This window comes from Rhipicephalus microplus, unplaced genomic scaffold, assembly GCF_043290135.1.
Source record: "Rhipicephalus microplus isolate Deutch F79 unplaced genomic scaffold, USDA_Rmic scaffold_600, whole genome shotgun sequence".
Classification (NCBI taxonomy): Eukaryota; Metazoa; Arthropoda; class Arachnida; order Ixodida; family Ixodidae; genus Rhipicephalus; species Rhipicephalus microplus.
Window position 1 is genome coordinate 19,701 of NW_027465159.1, and position 22,436 is coordinate 42,136.

A 22,436-nucleotide genomic window follows, 5' to 3' on the forward strand; every position below is an offset into this window, starting at 1 on the left:
TGCTGAAACTAAAACTAAAACCAGTGTGGCGGGATGGCAAGGCCGGAAAAGGAACCTTGTAATCGTTTAAGGCCGGCCGCTAGGAGCGCTAGCAGTCATGTGGGCGCATTGTTCAATGAGAGTGTCTGCGCTTTACGTTTGCTATGTTGCTCCAAGCATAGACTTTTCTAATATACACTAGAGGGAACTCTGGCGCTAGTGTCTATGGGAGCTGCAACGCACGGCGCTTCAGCGAGCATGGGATTGATGGGTAGTACACACATTTGTCTAATCTTCGTACTTCTGGCCTGCTTGTGGCTCCGTGTGTGTTCGTGTGACGTGGAGCTGTTTTCTCGCGAAACAATTATTAGCAATTGTTTAGGGATTGCACTTCACCACCTTATTCTTTTAACCTTACCTTTCTAGATCAGGTCACGAACATGAAAAGGGCTCAATCTTTTTTTTTTTTTGAAAACAAAGCCGAAACACAGCAGTAAACGAAGCCGCAAGTACGATTCCCCGCCCGCAAGTACGAAGACTAAGCGAATGTGTGTACTACCCATCATTCCCATGGTCGCTGCACGATCGCAGTGCCAGAGTCCTCTCTAGTTAATTTTAGGAAACTCAATGACTCCATGTGTAAACCACTTAATGTACATTGTAGAGCGTTTGGCTTTGACCTCGCGGATACAGTCCGGTGTTCGAGGCATTGCCATTTGTGCGAGGGAATGACTGCCGTTTGTGAAATTCTAGTTCTGATTGGCTGCTTTGGGGGCAATTCCTGTTCTTCATTTAGGCTTTGTAATGTCATGACGAGAATCACAATAAGCCAATTAGCGTAACAAAGATGCGAAAATAGCCTCTCTGTGGAATTCACATCGCCGGGAACTTCAGTAGATGTTCTTGGAGCTGGCGGCCTAGCCCCGGGCACAAGTCGCAGTTAGCGTTTCACAAATAAAGTTTATTCATCTCCACTCAAACTAAAGTAGAACTAACAGGGACAAAATTAAAGGGCATGTTTTTTAATATTTTTGTTAGATCTCTTTTTTCGAAAGGAAAAGCTAGCGTTGCGATGATAAGAACCAGTGATGATGACAAGATGATAACAGGTTCGATGCTGTGGCGATGACCAATCAATTCCTTCTAAACGGACTCCTGGAGTCTGCTGGGCATTCGTGCTTATCTATGCATCTCCTTTCGTGCAGGACTTGGCCTTCGGGACAGAAACAGCCCGGCATGCACGGTCCATTGCGGATCTTGTTGTGTGGCGAACATCGCGGCGGGACGACCGGGCCGCAAGTGTTGAACTCCATACCCGGTGGACAGCCGGATTCTGCGACGAGAGCTTGAATACGTAAATGTAAGCACAAGCAATCCCACACTGTTTCTTCTTTTTCAACGAATGACGCGGTGAAACGCTCATACGTGCACACATACCATCGGTACCTTTGGTCGAGATATGAATAACGGTTAATAACATAAATTAGTTTGAATGAAGTTACGTTGACAACAGCGTATTCTAAGTGTTCGCTGTCAGGATTACATATGGTCTTTTTTTTTTGCAATAGTACTGGTGCCAAAATGGCAGCATTGTTTTGCAGTGCTGGTTCTATACCTATGGCTTCTTGTTGGGTTTCCTGTTTTTGTGAGGAAACAGGCAAATGGAACTCACCGCAAGCTTCTCCTGGAAGGTGGCTCAGTGAGACGTTGTGCTTCTCGCAGGCAAGTTTTACGGCAGCTTGAACGTCGCAAAAGCAGTAGGGGCTCTCGAAGCAAGAACACATGTGCTGGAAGCACATTTTCAGGAACGATCGTGGATTCTGAACAGCCTTGAAACAGGCCGCTATACGATTGTCTTTCCTTTTTTTGAGGGAGAGGGGGGAGGCAGAGTAAATAAAGAGAAGCATAAGTACGGAGGTATACTGTCACTAGCGTGAGAAATATTGGGAATGAGCAGTGTAACAGATACTTAGGATGACGTTATTGCTGGTTATACGAAAGAAATTGCGAAATTTGAGCTTATAGTGGTCCCCATCAGAATTGCTGAGATCTTTAAGGTTAGAAAAACTCCGGTATCTCCACAAAGAAATAAACGGTGGGCTTTCTGGCAAAAAAGTCCTGTAGTTTTGAGTCTTCAATTGAATACGCTTTAGAGCTGAACGTGAAAATGCATTTGTTTACTCAAATCAGAAGAAAATTAGATATATGAGTATATATCTTCAACAGAAAAGAGCAATTACCGTATTCCCTCATACAATAGGCGCATATCATTTTTTTTATTTCCGTGCATAATAGGCACCCCCCCTCCTCCCACCCTCCCCCGAATGGGCCGCGATAAGTAATTCTGTACCGTATTTCTACAGCCCTTTTACGTCAACTGAGCGGAGGAAAAAGAAAAAAAGTATGGACCATCTCCCCGAAGGGAACCATAATGAGATATGCGAAGCAGCAGTGGTGCGCGTGCTGTTGACTTGGCTGAAACGGACGTCCACGCGGGTGCTGGAAGAACGGTATGAAGCGAAAGTCGGTGTCGCCTTTACTCCAGTAAACGTTCATTTGAAACGCAAAGACACGAGAGGCAGTTTGGGTTTTGTGTAAGTTTCGTGACATATAAACGAGCCGAAAGAGTGTTTCCATTTAATGTGCGCTCGAACGTTGCGAGTGGTGGAGAGGATGAAGAGAGTGATGACACTTGGCGAGCTGCGACAGACTAGAGAGAGAGTGACGTCAGCGCGCATGCACTGCGAGGGAAGGCGTGACCTACTTGGCATCGCCCCAACACTTGCAGCCAGGAGAGAGTAGTGTGGACTGAGGGACATCGTTACACCGGCTAGTCAAAGAGATGCTTCGTATCTAAAAGACCACGGCCCCGCTGCCCCAGCTCCACGGCCTCGCCGAGTGAGGAAGAAGGGCGGTTGCTTGGGTATCGTAGTAACCTTTGCACCGGCGCTGACGTGGCCCCGGCCACTATCCCGGCCACGCGTGCTACGCATGGAACGTGCGATCGCCGATCACATCCTCGTCAAGTACGCATTGAGTTTCCTGTCCGGAAAGCGTCGTTGTTAGCGCGTTCTCGACCTAATCCGCAAATTCAAAAGCTTTTCCGCCGTCCTACGCGAGCTTTCGTCTTTGCTGTCACTATGTGGACTTTCAAATGGTCCGCGGACTTTTGTCGGCGTTGATATCCTGGCCGCGAACCTAAACATTGTATCACGCGCGCTCTCTTGGATCAACTGCTTGAGTGCGACCTTTTCGACGCCTAATCTTCATGTTGTCATGTACAAACTTCCCATGACAACATACCGAATCGTAGGCTAGCTAGGCCTAATCAAGGTAGGTCCTTTTCGGTGGTGGTCACGAGCGATCAAAGTTGCGGTTTTGTGCATAAAGAACGTAACTCTTTTCGATGTCTCTACTAGTAGGAAAGGGGGCTTGGATGGCGCTTGTAGCACTCTAATGGGGGTTCGCTATACGATATTATTGTCTTAGATATGGGGTATGATCGGCACCGTACAGCACGCAAGGAAGAAAAAAATAGGAGGTAAAGAATGGCAGTGAGGTTAACCAGTCTATAGGCAGCCGGTCTGCTACCCTGCGCATGGGAGGGGGAAGGGGAGATGAAAGAGAGAAAGGAGTAAGGAAAGAGAGATAAACACAGCACATTAGGCAGCACACGCGCGCACACTCATAGTCCAGTCTTGTCTTTAGTGGTGTGTGACATTGCTGTTACAGCCTCTTATTCAAATCCGGGTCACATAGGAATTTGAACAGTGCTTATGTCGCCTTCTGTGGCAATGTCTTCTCTCGGGCACTTGAAACAATAATATCCTCAGACATTTGGCAGTTGTCGATGCGCGCAAGAACGGACGCCAGTGACCATCCCTGGACGTCATACAACAGACAGTCGCACAGGATGTGGTGTAGCCTCTCTTCACAACGACGGGCACCACAGAGAGCGTTGTCGGCCATTCCTATGACAAAGGAACAAGATTTTGTAAATGCCACTCCTAGCCATTAGCGATGAAGAAGGGTGGCTTCTCTTGGGTCGAGCCTAGTGGGCATGCGGAGAGCCATCAAAGAGGACAGGTGGTGTTAGCAATTCGTCTCTTTGCTTGGTGGGTTCCATGGTGAAAACGTGATTTCACGCACAAGTCGTCGAAGATTACTGGCTGCATCGGTCCGCGAAAGTGGTATGGCCTCTTCACGTGTACGTTCAAAAACTGCCTGTGCGGCAGTATCGGCATGTTCATTGCCTGTGACGCCGCAGTGCCTTGGCAGCCACTGAAACGTCACATGGTGCCCTTTCTCGTGTGAAGTGTGGAGAAGGCATCGAATTTCGAAAACAAGGTGTTCGTACGGCCCGCGACGCAGTGCTGAGAGCACAGATTTTAGGGCAGCCCTTGAGTTGCTGAAAATAGATCATTGTTGTGGTGGTTCCCGATTGACCACACAAAGTGCAGCGCGCAAAGCAGCTAGTTCTGCTGCTGTAGATGCCGTGGAGTGGTCAGTCCTAAAGCTGATGGTAGCACCTCTTGCTGGGACAAATACTGCACCTGACGAACACTGGTGGTTCTGTGGAGCCATCGGTATATATATGTACACTGTCTGAATATTTCTCGTAAAAAGAAGAAGAGACGGTTGTTTCAGCACGGGCGATGAATGCTCAGATTTCCTCCAGATTCGTGCTACTCTAGTATGCACTGTGGGTCGAATAAGACACCAAGGGGCTATCGATGATTTAGATGCAGGTGTGAAGCCCGAGGGAAGTTTCTCGCTGTACTTCACAATCATTTTAGCGAACGATGCTTAACGCCTCTCTGAAGGCAACAGTGCAAGGTGATGACACGGAGCACGTACAAAGTGTCCGATGTGCGTTCTCAGGACTTCTACAGCAGTGTGCGTTTGTATCGGATAGTCACCAGCAATGGCAATCGTTGCCTCTGTTGACGTACATCTGGGCAGACCTAGGCACACTCTCGGTGATTGGGCTTGTACTGCCTGTAGAACACGAACATTGGTCTTGCAGGTATTGCTCAGCACGGGCAAGCTATATCTCAGGAAACCGAGAAACAGGGATCTGTAGAGTTTGATGATTCCATCTACTGACATCCTCCACATCTTTCCTGCCAGGAACTTGAACAATTGGGAAATAGCGGTCAGGCACTTCTTCATATAGGCCACATGCGGACTCAAATAGAGGTCCCTATCAATAATGATGCCCAAAAACCGGTGGGTTCTGGCATAAGAAATGGGCCGCCCGCAGATTGAGATGACATAAGGGGTCATTGCTTTGCGAGTGAAGGCCAGCAGCGTGCATTTTTCTAGTGATATGCTGAGACCTTGTTTTAACGAGTAGTTGGCAATCATAGTTGCTGCTCTTTGAAGCCAGACGTGTGACTGCTGAAGTCCAGACACACAAGTCGTCTGCATATATTAAGATCTTAATGGTACTTGGTAAGTATTCAGCAAGGCCAATTAGTGGAAGATTGAATAGCGTCGGGCTAAGAACTCCGCCTTGAAGAACACTCTTGGAAGTATAGCGTCGCGTAATTGGGCCATCTTCTGTTAACAAAAAGAATGATCTTGCAGCCAGGTAACTTGAAATCCACCGAAAGACTCGACCACCAAGGCCAACCACCGCAATAGCACCCAAAATAGCTTCATGTAGTACATTATCATACGCGCCTTTCACATCTAGAAACAAAGCTGAAGATAGTCGCTTATACGGGATCTTTCATGCTAAACGTACTAAACTAGATCAACGACATTGTCAATGGAAGAGCGGTCGCGTCGGAAACCAGCCATGTAATTCTGATAAATCTTGTAGTATTCAAGATACCACTCCAAGCGGCCTATTATCATCCTTTCTATTTTCTTTCCTACGCAGCTGGCCAGTGCTATCGGGCGGTATGAGGCGAGTTCGAGTGCCGATTTGCCCTTCTTCAAGTTGGGTACCAAGTGGCTTACTTTCCAGTCATCAGGAACATTGCCATCCTGCCATGAGATGTTGTAAAGGCTCAACAGTTCTCTCCTTGCTCCTTCCCCGAGGTTGCACAAGGCTCGGTACGGAATACTATCTGGACCCGGAGCAGTGGAACGCCTTCAGAGAGCTAGTGCCGCCTCGAGCTCCTCCATTGTAAAAAGGAGGTCCATGTGGTAGTCACGGGAACGGGGGACGTCACCTCTCGCTGGAGAATCTGGACGAGTGGCTTGGTTGGCAATCTGCACACAGAAATCTTCTGCGACATCGAAGTCTTGCTACCCTTGAAAGAACGCGAGCGCTTTGAGTGGAAAACGCTGTTCCGTAGAGCGATGCAGACCTTGCACCGTTTTCCAAATGTGTGAGAGTGGCCTGCGAGGGTCTAGTAACTGGCAAAACGTTGTCCATTGTTCCGACGCTAATTTATTCATGCAACGCCGAATCTTCCTTTGCATCCTCCTGGCTGCCCTGAGATCGTGCATTGATTTTGTGCGCTGATACCGACGCTCCGGCCGGTGTCAAAGTGCTCGGAGTCTCTCCAACTCTATGTCAAAGCCGTTTCGTGCAGAAGATATCGTCACCGTGCGAGTGGCGTTTTGCATTGTGCTCTGAATTGTTTGCTCGTTGGTAACGCGGATCTTTTGATGTTATTTTTGAAAATTTCAATGCACACCGCGTTGCACGTCTCAATTCTTGGACACGCGAGATTGCAGGCTCAACAGGTTTTGCGCCAGTGTGGCCTATGAAGAAGGTTGTTCCGGCTGTAGTGTGGTTAATTGCGACTTCAGTGACATACGTTTTCAGCATTCTATATGCTGTAATCAGAAATAAAATTTTTGTAAATGATGCCCCGCTTATTAGGCACACCCCGAACTTGGAGCCGGAATTTCTGGAAGAAAGTGTGCCTATTATGCGAGTAAATACGGTATATTGTGTATTTATTCTCTGTTGATATAGTCTAAAGGAAGAATGGACAGTTAATGTCTTACCTCATGTTTCTGCACATCTCGGTAACTTTGACAGCGACATATTGTGGTCTATCTGGGCACCTTAAGTGGCCATGCTGTCGTTCGTCAGGAGTAGACAGACTCCAACTTGCAAGGAACTCCTACAAAAAAGACAAAAAATTGCATACCTTGGTGACCTAGCTAAAAGAATCAAATTGGCATCGTGTTATTCTCTGCAACATTTGAAGGTCAAATCTTGCTGCACACTTGATAATGATGAAAGTGGCCTTGAAACACTTTTCAAGCGCGGTCAGAAAAGGCTGCCGGTTGGTATATGAGGCTGCTGAGAACGTATCAGCCAAACATTATTACACCGCACACAGTTTATAATTTACGGTTATTTTAGAACTCAGCAAGTAATCACCAGCTGTTTCCTCAACAAACAATGGCATAATCCAAAATGGCTACGTCGTAAACACCAAGTCCATGGTCTTTGGCTGATCTGAGAAGCGTGAGCTGCATAATTACGGCGGCTTCCACTAAATGCCGCCATGTGTCCGTTTTGCACTCTGTAACGCTATAATTACGCGCGTATAGAATTACACCGGGGTGTTCGCGATCATAGTAAAAGTAAGCAGCGTTTTCAAGAAATAAAAAGCGCTCAAGGTCATCACGTGCTCTGACGAACAACGAACGTATTACTTGCCCTCTCGTCAACAACCTCCCTCCCCGCTTTGCTTTCAGAGCGCTGGCCGGCACTAAATCAGAGAGGAGGCGCTTATAGCGTGCCACAAAACTCTGTAACTCTCTCGCACAAGGTATATCTTAAAACTTTCTGCAGCTGTCAACTTGTCAGCCAATGACCTTTTCATTCGCTGATTACTTGGAAAAGTGTTGAGGGGCCTATTAGTGTTATACAATCAGTGGCCAGACTTTCTCCAGCACATAATCAATCCCAGCATGACAGAAAAACATTAGATTACTTCAACTTTCTCAATTAATTGCAATGTTCAACACACCTCCACTGAAGATTTTGACCCCAAATGGTCTTACAGTGCCTTCGGCCTCAGCCCTCGTTTGACCAATCTACGACGGTTGAATGACGACGTCATCATTGTGTCGACATGCAGTCGGGTACTCGCATGACGTCAGGATGATGTCGAAAATTTTGCTGATTTGTGAGGTCGTGACGTGATGCTATAATAAGAAGTTAATTAACTTGGGTTTTCGGTGAGACTTGCGCCGGAGTTGGCGAGCCTCGCAAAGTGTCGCGGATGGAAGCACCAACGTAGCCTCTTAAGGCCTAAAAATGCCAGACTATATAAATCTTCATGATAAAACACTTATGCACCGACTATGCCCTGCCGCGTCTGTCATAGGGGCTCTACCGTATGAACCTTACTTACAGTCATATAATCCGTACAAATTTACATCCATCACGTACGTCTATGAACACGTTTGTGCGAAATACATAACGTTTTGATATTAATACTTTTTTTTACTCTCGTTCTATTTAGGGCCTTTTTTTATTTATAGATAAATCTACAATTCTCGCGATCCTTTGTTTAGACCTAGCATGGTTCATATGACAAGCAAGAGCAACACTTGCCGATGTATCCTTGGCCCTGAGGTGGTGCTTGGTGGTGAGGTCGTCTCGGACGTCGAAATTAGCATTGCCGCACAGGCCGCACACTTGACCGGTGTAGCCGTCCGGAAGTGACGTCACAATGGTACCGTCTTTCCGCACCGTAACCACCAAGCCATGATGGGTGCGCAGTTGCACGGCTTCGCCACCACTGCCAGCTTCGAGGGTCATGATGGTGTCCTCATGGTGCGGCAGCTGTACTTGGCGGTCGCCTACCATTGCCCGACCACTGGTGAACAAGGTGGCGGTGAGGCAGTGTATGTAGACGCGAACCGCTACCTGCACAATGTGATTGATTCGCAGCACACTGATTTGTAACCACCGAACATCATTTCTTTTCAATGCGCGGCTGCGCAATATGCATGATCAGGATTTGGGTACATCTGCACGGTGAGTCATCTGTTACCAAGCGTACTGTAACTGAATAAGAAAAAGGCGAAAAAAACTATCTGACAAAAAAAGCTAATGACCATAACAGACTCTTCGTTTCATACAGCAGAGATCCACTGGTACATTCTGGTAAAATTGCCGCATTCCAGTACAAATCGCGTGGTTTCCCAGAATATTTAATATTTTACAACGCAGCGCCACATGTTTTTAATAAGCGGTGTACAACTGCCAAAAAAAAACCACACTTTTCGTAGCGTGATACTGATATTTCACCAAAATATCGCAGTGGATCTCTGCTGTATTTAACGTGTACTCATTTTTGGCAAGTGGGTATTTTCCTCAAATAAGTTTTTTTTTTTTTTGGGCGCCGCTTTGTCATACATTCATGGCAGGACACCGTTGCTGCCGCTGAAAGATATAGACGCATACAGATGTCCCCACATCCTGTGACTATCCCTGGACATCTCTTGTGTTCTCGTGCCTAAAAGATAGGTAGAGAAAGAGAAAGACAAACAGAGAATGCCGGAAAGAACTAGACCAAGTCTAGCTTGAAACACTACACGAAGGTGAAAAAATGAAAGGGTGAGAGGGAGGAATAGAAAGAAACGCACGTGTGTGCAAAGTGCACAATGTACGTTCACATTGCAGCATGTAAGAATTACCATCTACGAGCCACATATGGAGAGCCGCAGCTCTACCCCTTAAGCTGCATTTTACGTCCCTAGCACTTTACGGGCGCGGGCTGTCGTGTGCCGTGGTATGCTCTCGTATGTAGTCATCATATGATGTCGTCCTCGAAGAGTTTTGGCATTAACGAACATTTTGGCATTAGGCAAGCTTGTGCACAGTTGCAGTGCGTGGGAACGCTTGCGTACCTTCTTATGGAAATCATTTCGTAACGACGAGACTAATGTAATTTAGGAGCTGAGTTTAACTCAACAGCAATAAAAAACATTTTCATGGCTGAAATTGACAGAGAAGTGTCTCGTAGTAATAGAGAAAAGTAGGCTCACATTGCCGTAATACCGTAAGATAATACCTAAGTAAAAACACAACTTCATTTTCTTGAAAGAGTTCTTAAGCATATCGTGTTTACTTGGGTAGTGCCAGTAATGAACGAATTTTCACAGCACTTGTTTATTTTGGCTACTGTCATCGTTATGAATGTTCGTCTTTATTCAAGTGTTATTAAATAATTCAGATGTCACAACAAACCTGCGTCAGTTCAGTAAATGCTTCCGTCACCACAAGAGTTTCAGTGCGGTCACTTCGCCGTAATAGTTTTTACGGTGACCAAAAATGAATCTAATTTCACTAACCTCTTTCCTGTGGCGATGCAGGTAGCCGTAGAATTTGCCATTGTAGCAGTCTTGAAACAGGACATAATCGTGTTGTTTATTCAGAGGGAAAGAGAGACCATCGAAAGAGACCAGAGTGTTGTTCAGTCGCAACGTGCATTTGGGCGGTTCTGAAAGGTGATTTAAATAAAATAGTAATATGAACAGCACCAATACAGTTCACAACAATTATTTGTTATTTTTTTCATGCTGAAACAGCATTTAGAGTGAGACAACACAATGTACCACTTATCACACTGTATCTATGTGAAAGAAAAGCTGCGTTGCTGATATTTCTGATATCGAATTATAGTAAGCCTTACTCCAGCTAAAACACATAAGGGTCTTGTCGTTCTGTTTGCACATTTGCGGAGTAGGCATTTCAGGTGCAGCTAACGCCGACATTGCATTACATTCGCCTCGTTCAAGTTACATCTACGCATCGTAACCAATAGCCCTGAGAATAAACACTGGCGTCGCTGCGGTCGCAGTGATGTGACGTCACGGCACGAACTGGCCTGCTCCGCCGGCGCTTGTCGCCTTTTTCTGCGCCCGCCATGTGCACGCTTTTTAGCGATATGTTGGGGATCATTCCTCAATGTCGTGACGCAATTTTTTCGACATACAAGGTGCTAGGTTCCACAACTAGTGAAACTTTTTTAAAGCTGTAAGAAATTTTCATAATTTAGCTTAGGATTGGCAGACTCCCGTCCGAACGGAATATTTATTGGGAACATGGTGACGCAGGAGAAGACGTTCGTTGTTTTTATCGCGTACCTCACAGAATGGGTGATAATAAAATATGCTAAGTGGTACAAATGTTATTACAACTAGGCATAGACTCCGGGGTTAGAACATGGCTGTGCTGAAGTATGAGAAATGAAATTGGGACGTTTTCAATTCACTAAATACATTTCGCTTTACCGTGAAAGTTACGCCTGCATCTGCGAATGATCTAAATGATTTGACAGAACTGCGCTTTCTCCAGCAGGAAACGTTGCATGAATATGATTGTCGACCATAAGCACTCACGTAACATATTCGTCAAACAAACAAAATTAGACTGCCGCACACACAACGATTTAGGAAATGAGATATTTCCGTTCATTGGGATCATATGTACAGGTTGAATTTCTTTTCAATAGTCGCCAGGGATTATATAGTCCTGTACCCTAATTTGCGTAATATGCTGGAGTGTTCTACCACCGCGTCACAAACGCTAACGGGCACTTCCCGTGGGAGCACCGCTGATAGGAACGATTTTAACACAAATCTCAAAGAGTCGGAATGAACTATTTCTATGGCACACTCACGGACGAGGCCAAGCAGTGTAGTAACCAGGAGATGGCTCACTGAGCCTGTCCTCTCCTCCCCCCCCCACCCCCAATTTTTCCCTATGCAGAGAGAAAAATGACCATTTTAAATAGGTGCCCTCCCCCAACCCCGAGAAAAAATTCATATAGGCTTCTGAACTTATGTAATATTAAACTACCTTCGCCTCGGTGAGGCGACAGCTGGTCTTGCACGTCAACCAACAGGTAATCAACTGCAAGAAAATTTAACATATGAGGTGGCTATCTAAACTGGTTATTCGGAGCGCGACCGTACAATTGCTGCAATTCTGCATGAAGACAGAATCTGACCGATATAGGAATTTCTGCACCTACCCTCAACCGCACTTAACCTCAATAAGTTCGGTCAATTAAAGCTTCAAAATTATTGCGAGAGAAACATGATACTAAACAACGTGTTGTCTTTCTGTCATTGTTTTGTGCAAAAGGTGCACATTCATGTAGTTTACATGTAGTGTACATGTATTCCCTTTGTGGGAGCATGGGTGTGTAGCCTAGTGTAATAAACAAAAAAGTGTGTTGTCTACTGGTAAATACACTCCCTTTCGGAGCATAAGGGTACGGGTTCAAATATCAATATCGGAAAGCAAAAAGTTTGTTATTTATGCCGTAGACATTATCGGGTAATACCAGCCACTTGTGGCGCTAAAAGCAGCGCAGTAACTCGGCCGCAGGGTCTTACGGGAGTGTCCGCTCTTTATGTAAGTATGTTTTCCTATGGCGTAACCGTGTTTCTCTGGTTCCGTAAAAACCAAGCATTTTTCGACATGTCTTACTTTGGCACGCTACATCCTTCAGGCTTTGAGTTTGTTTTCGTAAGAGTAGCCCGTGGTTGGCAGGAGGGTTCTGAAAAGTTTGCGTCACTGTTTTGCATCTTTATGTCATCAGCATTGCAGATAACGTATGTGTTGCCTTTGACCAAACGGCGATGTCATAGTGACGTCATTATGAAGTCGGAAATTTGGCGTTCTGTGACGTTTGACGACGACGTATGGCGACATCGTCACGTGGTGAGGATATTTTGCATCAGTAATGTTGACGCTGACGACGACGTGGTACATCAAAGCCAGTGGTCAATGTTTGAATTTAATAAAGCATTCAAGGCTTTCCCGTTAGAGCATATGTAATAGTAGCTACCTTTGATACACGACCCACAGCACTCAGACGGGTTCTTGGACATAATTTTTCCCTGCAAAAAGAATTATACAAGAGACTGTCAGATTTTTTATGCGGTGACGTCACGTCGGCAAAAAAAACAATACTCACAGCAGAACAATTCAAAGCAGGGCAAATCAGAGGAGAGCACTGCACTGCTCCCTTGTTACACTTGCAGATCTCACACCCTCGCTGCCAAGAGTCTCCGTCCTGCAAGCAGTGGCGCCGGCAAAGCAACACCCGATTGTTTCATTGGGTCAGAACTTCATTCAAAAACGTCGTCAAGACTGCAATAATCGTGAATTAGTTTCATTCAAAGTATTGTGTCATAGAAATCTGTTAGCGTGCTCCCGATTAAACCGATTATAAGACAGCTTTTCTATCTCAATATAACCCCTGCGTTTCTACGTACGAGTGTTACTTATGGTTTCCCATCTCTTTTATTTCAAGTACGAGAAAATATATAGCATTTTGTTTCATGAGTTGCTGCGTCAGCGATGAGAAGTATAAACCAATAACTACTTACGCATTTATCTTATCACAGAGAACCGCTTGATTCGTGTCAAAAATTGTGAAAAGTACGAATATTCAAGGTAGTTCGCATTCCGATGTGAAACATAAGGGATTCGCTGTCATGATGCTGCTGCAGTAGAATGTTTTCTAGTTAGGGTAAAAGCGTTGTCTCATTTTTGACAAAACGGAATAAAAAAATGTTTTAACAAATCTCTGGGTCAAGTGATTACATAAAAAACAAAAGCACGTCTAACTTACCTACTGGTAAAACCACTTTATTACATTTATTTTTATTTGTGCAGTAACACCAGGGCTGTTTTTTTTTATCGCGAGGCACTCGCGCTATGCGCGGCATACTTCCGTGTTTCAGTTAAGGGTACCCACTAAGTTGTTCTGCCATGTATGATACATACTCGACCTACACGTGATTTGTTTTCTTTTTTTAGGGGCGAAGCTCCTTAGGGCGTGGGCTGTGCGTCCCCTGTAGCCTGTATGTAGCCACCTCTAGTTTAGTTCTTGCAGTGTTCACTAGATGGCGGTACCGTCCCCTGTATGTAGCCACCTCTAGTTTAGTTCTTGCAGTGTTCACTAGATGGCGGTACCGTCTCCTGTATGTATTAGTTCGGGCTGTCAAGGTGGATGGACGTGTTTTTTGAGCGCTCCGGATCGACTGCGCAGATAAGTGTTTTTGCATGTTTTGAGCTTGTCTTTATAATTATAAGGCAGCGGTTGAAATCTTCGTAGCACTTATTTTATGGTACGGCTTTTTCGGGGGCCAGTCACCAGGTATTTATTAGTTAGTGCGGGTGTGTGTGTTTGAAATTTTTTTTTGTTGGTTTTTTTTTTCTTTTGCCACCCCGTGGGGGAGGTGCGCGTACATTGAACACGCAAATTTTTGTAGTAGAGTTTAGAATTTTTTTTTTCTCGAAGCACAGGGCTCGAGTTTAGTAATTATCGAGTATAGGGACAATTAGTGTCAGAAAGGCATGGTTAAAAAGACTGTAAAGTGTTCAGGATGTGGAGTGGGTTTGAAAGTGGACCCAAGCGTAGAAGCGGATGGAGAAGAGGCTGACGCGAAGTGTAGGCAATGTGAGGTCGAGGAAAAAAATGGAGAAAATGACGGTTGCCCAGAGTGAACTGCTGATGAGAATCGCCAAGCTCGAGACTGAGTTGGCGACAGAGCAAGAGAAAACGAGGGCAATGGGAGAAAGACTGAAGTCCGCCGAGGAAGCGCTAGCGAAGCTGAACAAAGAAGCGACCTACCGAGAGAACAGTAGAGAACCGGCAACCAGAACGGTGGAGAAGGAAAAGCAAGCAAGTTTGGAAAAAACAGGTTTAGCCGGTTCAACTGTCGCAAGGCCCAGCTTCAGCGAGGTAGTGGTGGGGCAGGGAGGGAACAAAGCAGCCGGCGTCACAGGTGCAAGTAGCCCCCAGGTGCAGAACGCTCCAGCTGAAAAGTCGCAGCATGTGATAATCGCCGGGGACTCGAATTTAAATCGATGCACAGAAGCCATCAAAGAGAGGGTAAGAGGTGACAAGAGGGTGGCAGTAGGGGCGTACCCAGGACGCAAGCTGGAAGCAGTCATGAGGCAAGCGAGCGCAAAGCTCAAAACGACAGCTGATAGACGAAACCTAGTGATAATTTCAGGTGGTTTAAACGATGTCCTAAATGGAGATGCAGCAGGACTAGCAGCCACACTGGCGAAAGGCGTCGATGACATGCGCGCCACTTCTCCTAAGGTACAGGTAGTTATATGCACGATACCGGAGGTACCGGTGCGTGATAGCAACCTGCAAAGAGCGGTGGTCAACGCAAACCAAGAGATATGGCGGATGAGTCGAGAGAAAGGCTTTGAGGTGGTGGAAATAAACAGAGAGGTGCATAGGTGGGGGGGTTTTCAACGAGACAGAATTCACTTCGATGGGCGGCTAGGTCATGAGGTGGGTTGGCGACTTGCAGGACGCGCAGTAGCTTTTTTGGGGGGCAAGCGAGCCCTTCGGGGTGCAGGATAGCTAGTAACGAGGAAAACAACCAGGGAGACTCTTCGACAGGTGGAATGGACAGATACGATTTCAAAGTGGCACCAATATCTAAGATAGGTAGAGTCCGGGGCATAAATAGACGTAGCCACGAGCGCCGAGCCAATTCAGACATAGGGTATATTAACATGCAGGGTGGTAGGAACAGGCTGAAGTGGGAAGAGATAGAAGAACAGCTAAGGGAAGAGAGGCCGATGGTATACGGTTTTGTAGAAACACATCTCAGGGACATGGAACAGCCTCCGAACAATCCGGACTACGCGTGGGAATATTGTAATAGAACAGAAGGCAGCAGAAAGGGGGGTGGTATTGGGGCATTCATTCATAAAAGTACAGACTGGCAAAGGGTCAAGCAGGAGTGCAAGGAACATTTATGGCTAAAAGGGAAAGTGGCAGGTCAAATGACACTCCTTGGTTTCGTGTACTTGTGGACGGGAGCAAAGGCCAGAGAGGAAAACCAGACAATGGTAGAGTGTATATCAAAGGACATTCAGGAGTTAGGAAGAGAGTGCGAGATAATTATACTAGGAGACATGAATGCGCACATAGAAGAAATAGATGGGTATACCGACCCGACAGGCAAAATGATCATGGATATGTGTGAAAGGCTTGATTTGATCATTTGCAACAGTACCGAGAAGTGTGAAGGGCAAATAACATGGGAGGTAGGAAGGCTTCAGTCGACGATAGATTATGCACTGATGTCACATAGGATGTATGATAAGCTCAGGGGAATGCACATAGATGAAGGTGGCTCCAGAAGTCTGGGTAGCGATCACAAACGTATCAGGCTAAGTTTTGGAAGAGGAGTGAAAGTGGGAAGGAGACAAGATGAGCAACTACAGGAAAATTTTTATCCAGAAAGGCAAATTGAAATAGCCACTAAACAAATTGAGAAAGTAATCACGGAGGATAATAAGACAGTGTGGACATACACGAATCTAATTAGACTCTTTGAGCTAGAGCTTGCTAAGACGCGTGACAAGTCACCCCGGAAAAGAAGACACAAACCCAAAAGTTGGTGGGATGAGGAAGTTAAGAGAGCCATAGCAAAACGTCAGGAAGCCTCTAGGGAACACAGACATGCTAAGCAGCGGGGTGAACCGACAGATGATGTTGAAAGAAAATGGGCAACCTTTCTAAGCTGTAGAAGGGATGCATCCCTTCTGATCAATGAAAAGATTAGAAGGAAGGGAGCTCAGTGGCTGGCAGAAGTACATAAAAAAGATAGAAAGGCAGCTGCGAAATTTTGGAACCATCTAAACTCGCTAAGAAATGAGACGAGCCTAGAGCAGAGATTTATAACTACAGCCCAAGGTGCTAGGCTAGAAGGGGACGAAGCTATTGAATATATAAGAACAAAAGTGACAGAAAAATTTCAACAAAGAAGTACTTTATGCACCACAATAGACGAGGACGAATCAAGTGGTGCAATGGCTCCATTTTCACAACAAGAGTGGGAAAGGGCTGAGAAAAGGGTTCCTAGTAGTACATCAACAGGCGCAGATGGCATTCCAATTAGGCTGATAAAGACATTAGGTCCGAAGTCTAAGCAGGCTTTGAGAGAGGCAGTGAGCACAATAATAATCGATGGTGAAGTTCCCGATGGATGGAAACTTAGCAGGATGAGCATGATCTATAAAGGAAAGGGGGACAAAGCTGACATAAACAACTATCGTCCTATAACAGTGACATCAGTGGTCTACAGGTTGGCGATGCAGATTATAAAGGAAAGACTGCAGGCGTGGATAGAGGATGAGGGGGTGCTGGGGGAACTGCAGAATGGGTTTCGGAAACACAGGAGGTTGGAAGACAATCTGTTCTCACTGACGCAGTGCATCGAAATAGCAGAAAAGGAACACAGGCCCCTGTGGCTAGCGTTTTTGGATATCAAGGGAGCGTACGATAGCGTGGTTCAAGAGGAATTGTGGGGAATACTGGACACACTAGGCATGGAACATGTAGTCACTAATCTTTTAAAGGGTATCTATAAAGGTAACAAGGTAGTTATAAAGTGGGAAAAACAGGTATCCAAGCCTGCAGAGGTAAAACGGGGGCTTAGGCAGGGGTGCCCCCTGTCACCCTTATTATTCATGATGTACCTACAAGGATTAGAGGCAAAATTAGAGGGAAGTGGACTGGGCTTCAACCTCTCTTTAGTCAAACAAGGAAAACTTATTGATCAGGCACTACCAGCATTAATGTACGCAGATGATATAGTGCTAATGGCCAACAACAAGGAAGATTTGCAGAGATTGATGGACATCTGCGGTAATGAGGGAGATAGGTTAGATTTTAGATTCAGTAAGGAAAAATCAGCAGTCATGATTTTCAATGACAACGAAGGTAGTGAGCTTAGAATACAGGAGGTCACGCTAGAGATAACAGATAAATACAAATATCTGGGCGTATGGATAAGCAATGGGACCGAGTATCTGAGGGAACACGAAATATACGTGACGACTAAAGGTAACAGGAATGCAGCAGTCATGAAAAATAGGGCACTGTGGAATTACAATAGGTATGATGTTGTGAGAGGAATATGGAAAGGGGTCATGGTTCCTGGGCTGACGTTCGGCAATGCGGTCTTGTGCATGAGATCAGAAGTTCAAGCAAGATTAGAAATTAAGCAACGTGGAATAGGTAGGCTTGCTTTAGGAGCTCACGGGAATACACCAAATCAGGGAGTGCAAGGTGATATGGGATGGACATCATTTGAGGGCAGGGAAGCTAGCAGCAAGATAAAATTTGAGAAGCGATTGAGAGAAATGGGGGAAGAGCGTTGGGCTAGGAAGGTTTTCAGCTACTTGTACATGAAGAATGTCGATACAAAATGGAGGAAGCGAACCAGGAAGTTGACTGGTAAATACTTAGAAAACAGCAGGTGGCCAAACCAAAAAGAACTATCGGTTAAGAAGAAAGTGAAAGAAACGGAGACTGACATGTGGAGAATGGGCATGATAAAGAAGTCTGCACTAGAGATCTATCGAACGTTTAAGCAGGAAATTGCCAAGGAAAGGATCTATGATAATACTCGGGGTAGTTCTCTACTGTTTGAGGCCAGAACGGGAGTACTGCGAACCAAGACATATCGGGCCAAATACGAAGGGGTAGACACAGTATGCAGTGCGTGTGGAGAGGAAGAAGAAACTGCCGAACACTTGATAATGTTCTGTAAAGGGCTTCACCCTATAGTTCAGGATGATGACGCAGAGTTTTTCAAAGCACTGGGGTTTAGGGACCGGGAGGGCAAAATAAACTTTAAGCGAGTAGACTTAACTAGAAGGAGGTTATCTGATTGGTGGCTAAAGTCAAGGCACGAGTGAAAATTAAACTCTTCACTGCAAAGTACGAATCCTCAAACTCTTTTTTTTTAAGGAAAAAAAAAATATAGTTTTTGGTTCATTATGTATTACGGCTTGGTGGCGCTAGCCACCGCCCGATCTAAAGGGTACAGCCATATCCATCCATCCATCCATGTAGCCACCTCTCGTTTAGTTCTTGTAGTGTTTACTAGATGGTGGTACTTGTAGCTGATGATGAAAAGATGCAAGATGTTATAAACTAGAAAGCGGTACTTGTAGTTGATGAAAGACGCGAGATCTTATAAAATAGGAATGATGTCACATATGGCGCGTGTCATTGGTTGAAGGCAATCGTTCGATTTAGTGCGGCGACGTACGCTAGGGGGAGCGTTGTAATAAAATCCGTTCGCTGTTGGCGCGCGCTCGGAGTCGCCGGATGGATAAGGCTGCACAGCGGAGAGAGCGCAAGGCGGCAGCAGCGCGCGCTCGCAGGCAGAATCCCGATGTGCGAGCGCGCGAGGCAAGGGACATCGCAAGCCATCCATCGTCTAAGAACAAATAAAAGTTGATTTGTGTATATACACACACAGCGTTTCTCACGTCTTTACATGATGATCGACTGGGCGAATTACACGGAAGATTCACAGTTTACCGATGAATCCCTCCGGAGCTTCGCCCATTCATCATCATTCACCCCGTGAATATGCCGTAATTTTTTTCTTTAAATACAGTAGCACGCCTTTACAAAAGAGACAGACGTACGAGGTGATTGCGTATAAGAGAAACTTGTGTACCTACGATTCAATAAAGGCTAATCAGAAAGTGAAAATAGGCGAAAATGCTGTATGCCCGTGTGTTCAGCTTTGGGTGCACGTTAAAGAACTCTAGGTGGTTGAAGTTTTCAGAGTCCTTCACTACGGCGTCTCTCATAATCATATGGTGGTTTTGGGCCGCTAAACCACACACATCAATCAATTAGAAATTGAAAACCTGCTACCTACCCTGCTTATAAGAGACTAGAATTGCTCCCTAATGTGTGCCTCTTATAGAGGTTTAACTATATCTTAACTATAATGGCAAGTACAATTGACTGAGTAGCAAAGAGTACCAATTACTTGTCGACATTAATATTTGTGTAGTCAACATTACAAATATGTAATGTAAGGTAAAACAGGAACTTGCGCTGTTGTAAAATGTTTAGTGTGACTCTTCATGTGCCTATTGTTTCGGGTTGTCTTATTCATGAACTTGAATGACATTCGAATCATTGCACTCCTAATGGGACTCTACAGCTGTTAGAAAAATTGTGCAGATCCCACGTACCTTGAAAATCTATGGTATGCGAAGTATGCGGAAGGAAGGTGACCGTGTTATAATTTCTTTGAACTTGCACAACAATGCCAACAGAAACAAGAGTATTATCAACACCAGATATGAGGCTAATATAAAGCGCTGGTGCTCGTGAGGATTGTGGCCCTGGACCTTGCTACACGAATCAACTTAAGCGAATCACACCTAACTACAATTGACGTTAACCTGACGTGACGGCTGCATCATAGGAGTACATATGTAATGTTCACAAAACTGGATAGCCAGTACTGCAACCACAATTGACGTTGCACAAACATTAAGGCCTATTTGAAAAGTAGTTCATAGACCTTTCGTGACTCTGCGGTAGAATACTTGGTTGCCACGCAGAATTCTCGGGTTTGATTCCTGCTGGGACCTTGACATTTATTATTTGCATTGTTGGGTCAACGCTGTCGATGTCAGGTTTGTATTAACGCTCACGCAATAAAAGTGGTCATATGTGTTCTCGTCGTTCCCAGGTACATACTGTCAATCACCTGCGCCACATACCCGCCCTCGGGTATGTGCCACTGTCTGTCGGGAAGTGTTTGATAACGTACGCGATGTACTGTCCAGCGCATCATATTTTTCACACCATTTTACCCTTCCATGCTGATTTTGTTCCCGCCAAGTTAAGAGTGCAAACCCGAGAGCACCCATTACGTAAGTGGCTATATAGATAGATGGACACTAAAAGTGCTTACAAAGTGCAAAGAAATGTTTCGCATTTAAAATGTTCTCTCCACTGCCGAGAGTCTGGCTCGTTATTGTCAGTAGAAATTTAAGTGAACATGCGATTTTTCGTGACATCTCCTGGCTAAGAGCGCTTGCTTGTTAAAATATGATAGCGGTGCGCAATACTCTAAATCATACTGCATGCCCAGAGAAGCTGACTGTAAGGCACTTACCAGGTACGCTGACAACACATCGGTGCAGTAACTTGTGTCTGCAATAGAGTGCGTTACGTTAAGCATTACCACTTACATACCACGAAATGAAGCATATAATACTAATACATCATGTTCAGCTTAAATTCAAGAAGAAGCATCGAGCCAGTGAAAGCAAAATGATGCGTGTAACTTCAAGGAACAAGAAGGAAACAGGAAACAACCGGGTGCCGAGCAGATCTTATTCGATATCAAGAATACGAAATTGGCATGTGCATTGAACACAGAGCGAAGGCAAGAAGTCAAGATAACCCCTAACTGCTAAGCGTAACAATGTAACAGACCGTATTCCGAGAGAAGGCACAAATAATTGAGTGCGCGTCACGCAAACGGTGAATGGTGCACAACACGTGCAATTTGTAGATGTTGCACGCATTGTAGGTGATTTCCTGACGTTTATAAAGAAAGGAGATACGAACTGACTTCCTGGGACCATTGCCACGTGATCCATCATCACTAAATTCCTGCACGCCTTCTTAACAGAAATTATGCTTTGAAAGAAGCATCAAGTGTAATTACTGCATCAACTGTCATGATCACGTCACTCCCATCTTTCGACCGATGAGTTGGCGGGCGGGATACCTCACGTATCGTGGCGCGCAACCCTTCAGCTATTTATGCGGTGATGCAAGCCTGCTGGTGCGTCATCTCGAAATCGTTCGAGATCAGTGCAGCCAGCACTGTGGGCGTCAGTACGGTGATCCTGCTGCATCGTACTATATGTGCTGGTAGTCTGAAACGTCGACAGTTATGACACAGTACAAGACACGAGGCACAATCCATGTGCCCACGACAAAGCTTGTCTTGGTGTGCTGGACACTTCACCAATATGTATGTATGGATTTGCTGCGCCGAAGTAGTGGCAGAAAACTACCACGTTACATACATCTTGGACGTACATCTCAGTTCTTTTTACTGAAAGGGCAAATCAGAAGCAAAAACAAATAGGCAGAAACGGATGAAAGAAATGCCGCTTATTCTCATTTTCCTTTCAATTTATTTTCTCTTTCGCGCCAGAAATACTTAAACACGTAGCGATGGCTCTGATTACATGGTGATTATAGTTAGGCAGAATGCATCAATTTTTTTAACTGGGCGTAAGACAGTACTTCGGGCTTCTTGTGCACCCATGTTAAAAGTGCATACCAATGCATACGGTGGTGATATCACTGACCACGCAGTGAGAACTGCCATGATGAGACACTTCGACAAATTCATTAATAGTTAAACCATATCACTTTCCAAAAACAAAACAAATGCGACCCCTGCAACTAGCACGTAAAGCCTTACCCACGCACGTGACGCGGTCGTCGCTAAGCGTCATTCCGTCTGGACATGAGCACTCATAGGACCCCGGCATGTTGACGCACACGTGGGAGCAGTTGTGCCTCCCAATCAAGCACTCGTCAACGTCTGCAAAATGAAAGATGGAAGGCTTTTTCTCAACTTCGTTGGAGAACAGGCAGAACGGCGATGTTATCATCTAGATGAGAAAA

At 45.4% G+C, this 22,436-nt stretch overlaps 1 protein-coding gene and 1 long non-coding RNA gene across 2 annotated transcripts; one reads left to right on the forward strand and one right to left on the reverse strand.

Moving 5' to 3' along the window:
- Positions 1-919: 919 nt before the first annotated feature.
- LOC142795279 (BMP-binding endothelial regulator protein-like) lies at positions 920-22,356 on the reverse strand. Its single transcript, XM_075886026.1, has 9 exons — positions 22,231-22,356; positions 20,902-20,939; positions 12,897-12,995; positions 12,768-12,819; positions 10,261-10,409; positions 8,516-8,830; positions 6,949-7,067; positions 1,652-1,839; positions 920-1,312 (listed from the first exon to the last, which is right to left on the reverse strand). The coding sequence occupies exons 1-9, from the start codon at positions 22,298-22,300 to the stop codon at positions 1,113-1,115; spliced, it is 1,230 nt and encodes a 409-aa protein (XP_075742141.1). The 5' UTR covers positions 22,301-22,356; the 3' UTR covers positions 920-1,112.
- LOC142795280 (uncharacterized) lies at positions 1,204-5,926 on the forward strand. The gene is made up of 2 exons (XR_012892913.1): positions 1,204-1,339; positions 5,867-5,926. It is a non-coding gene; the product is annotated as an uncharacterized LOC142795280 (long non-coding RNA).
- Positions 22,357-22,436: the final 80 nt, after the last annotated feature.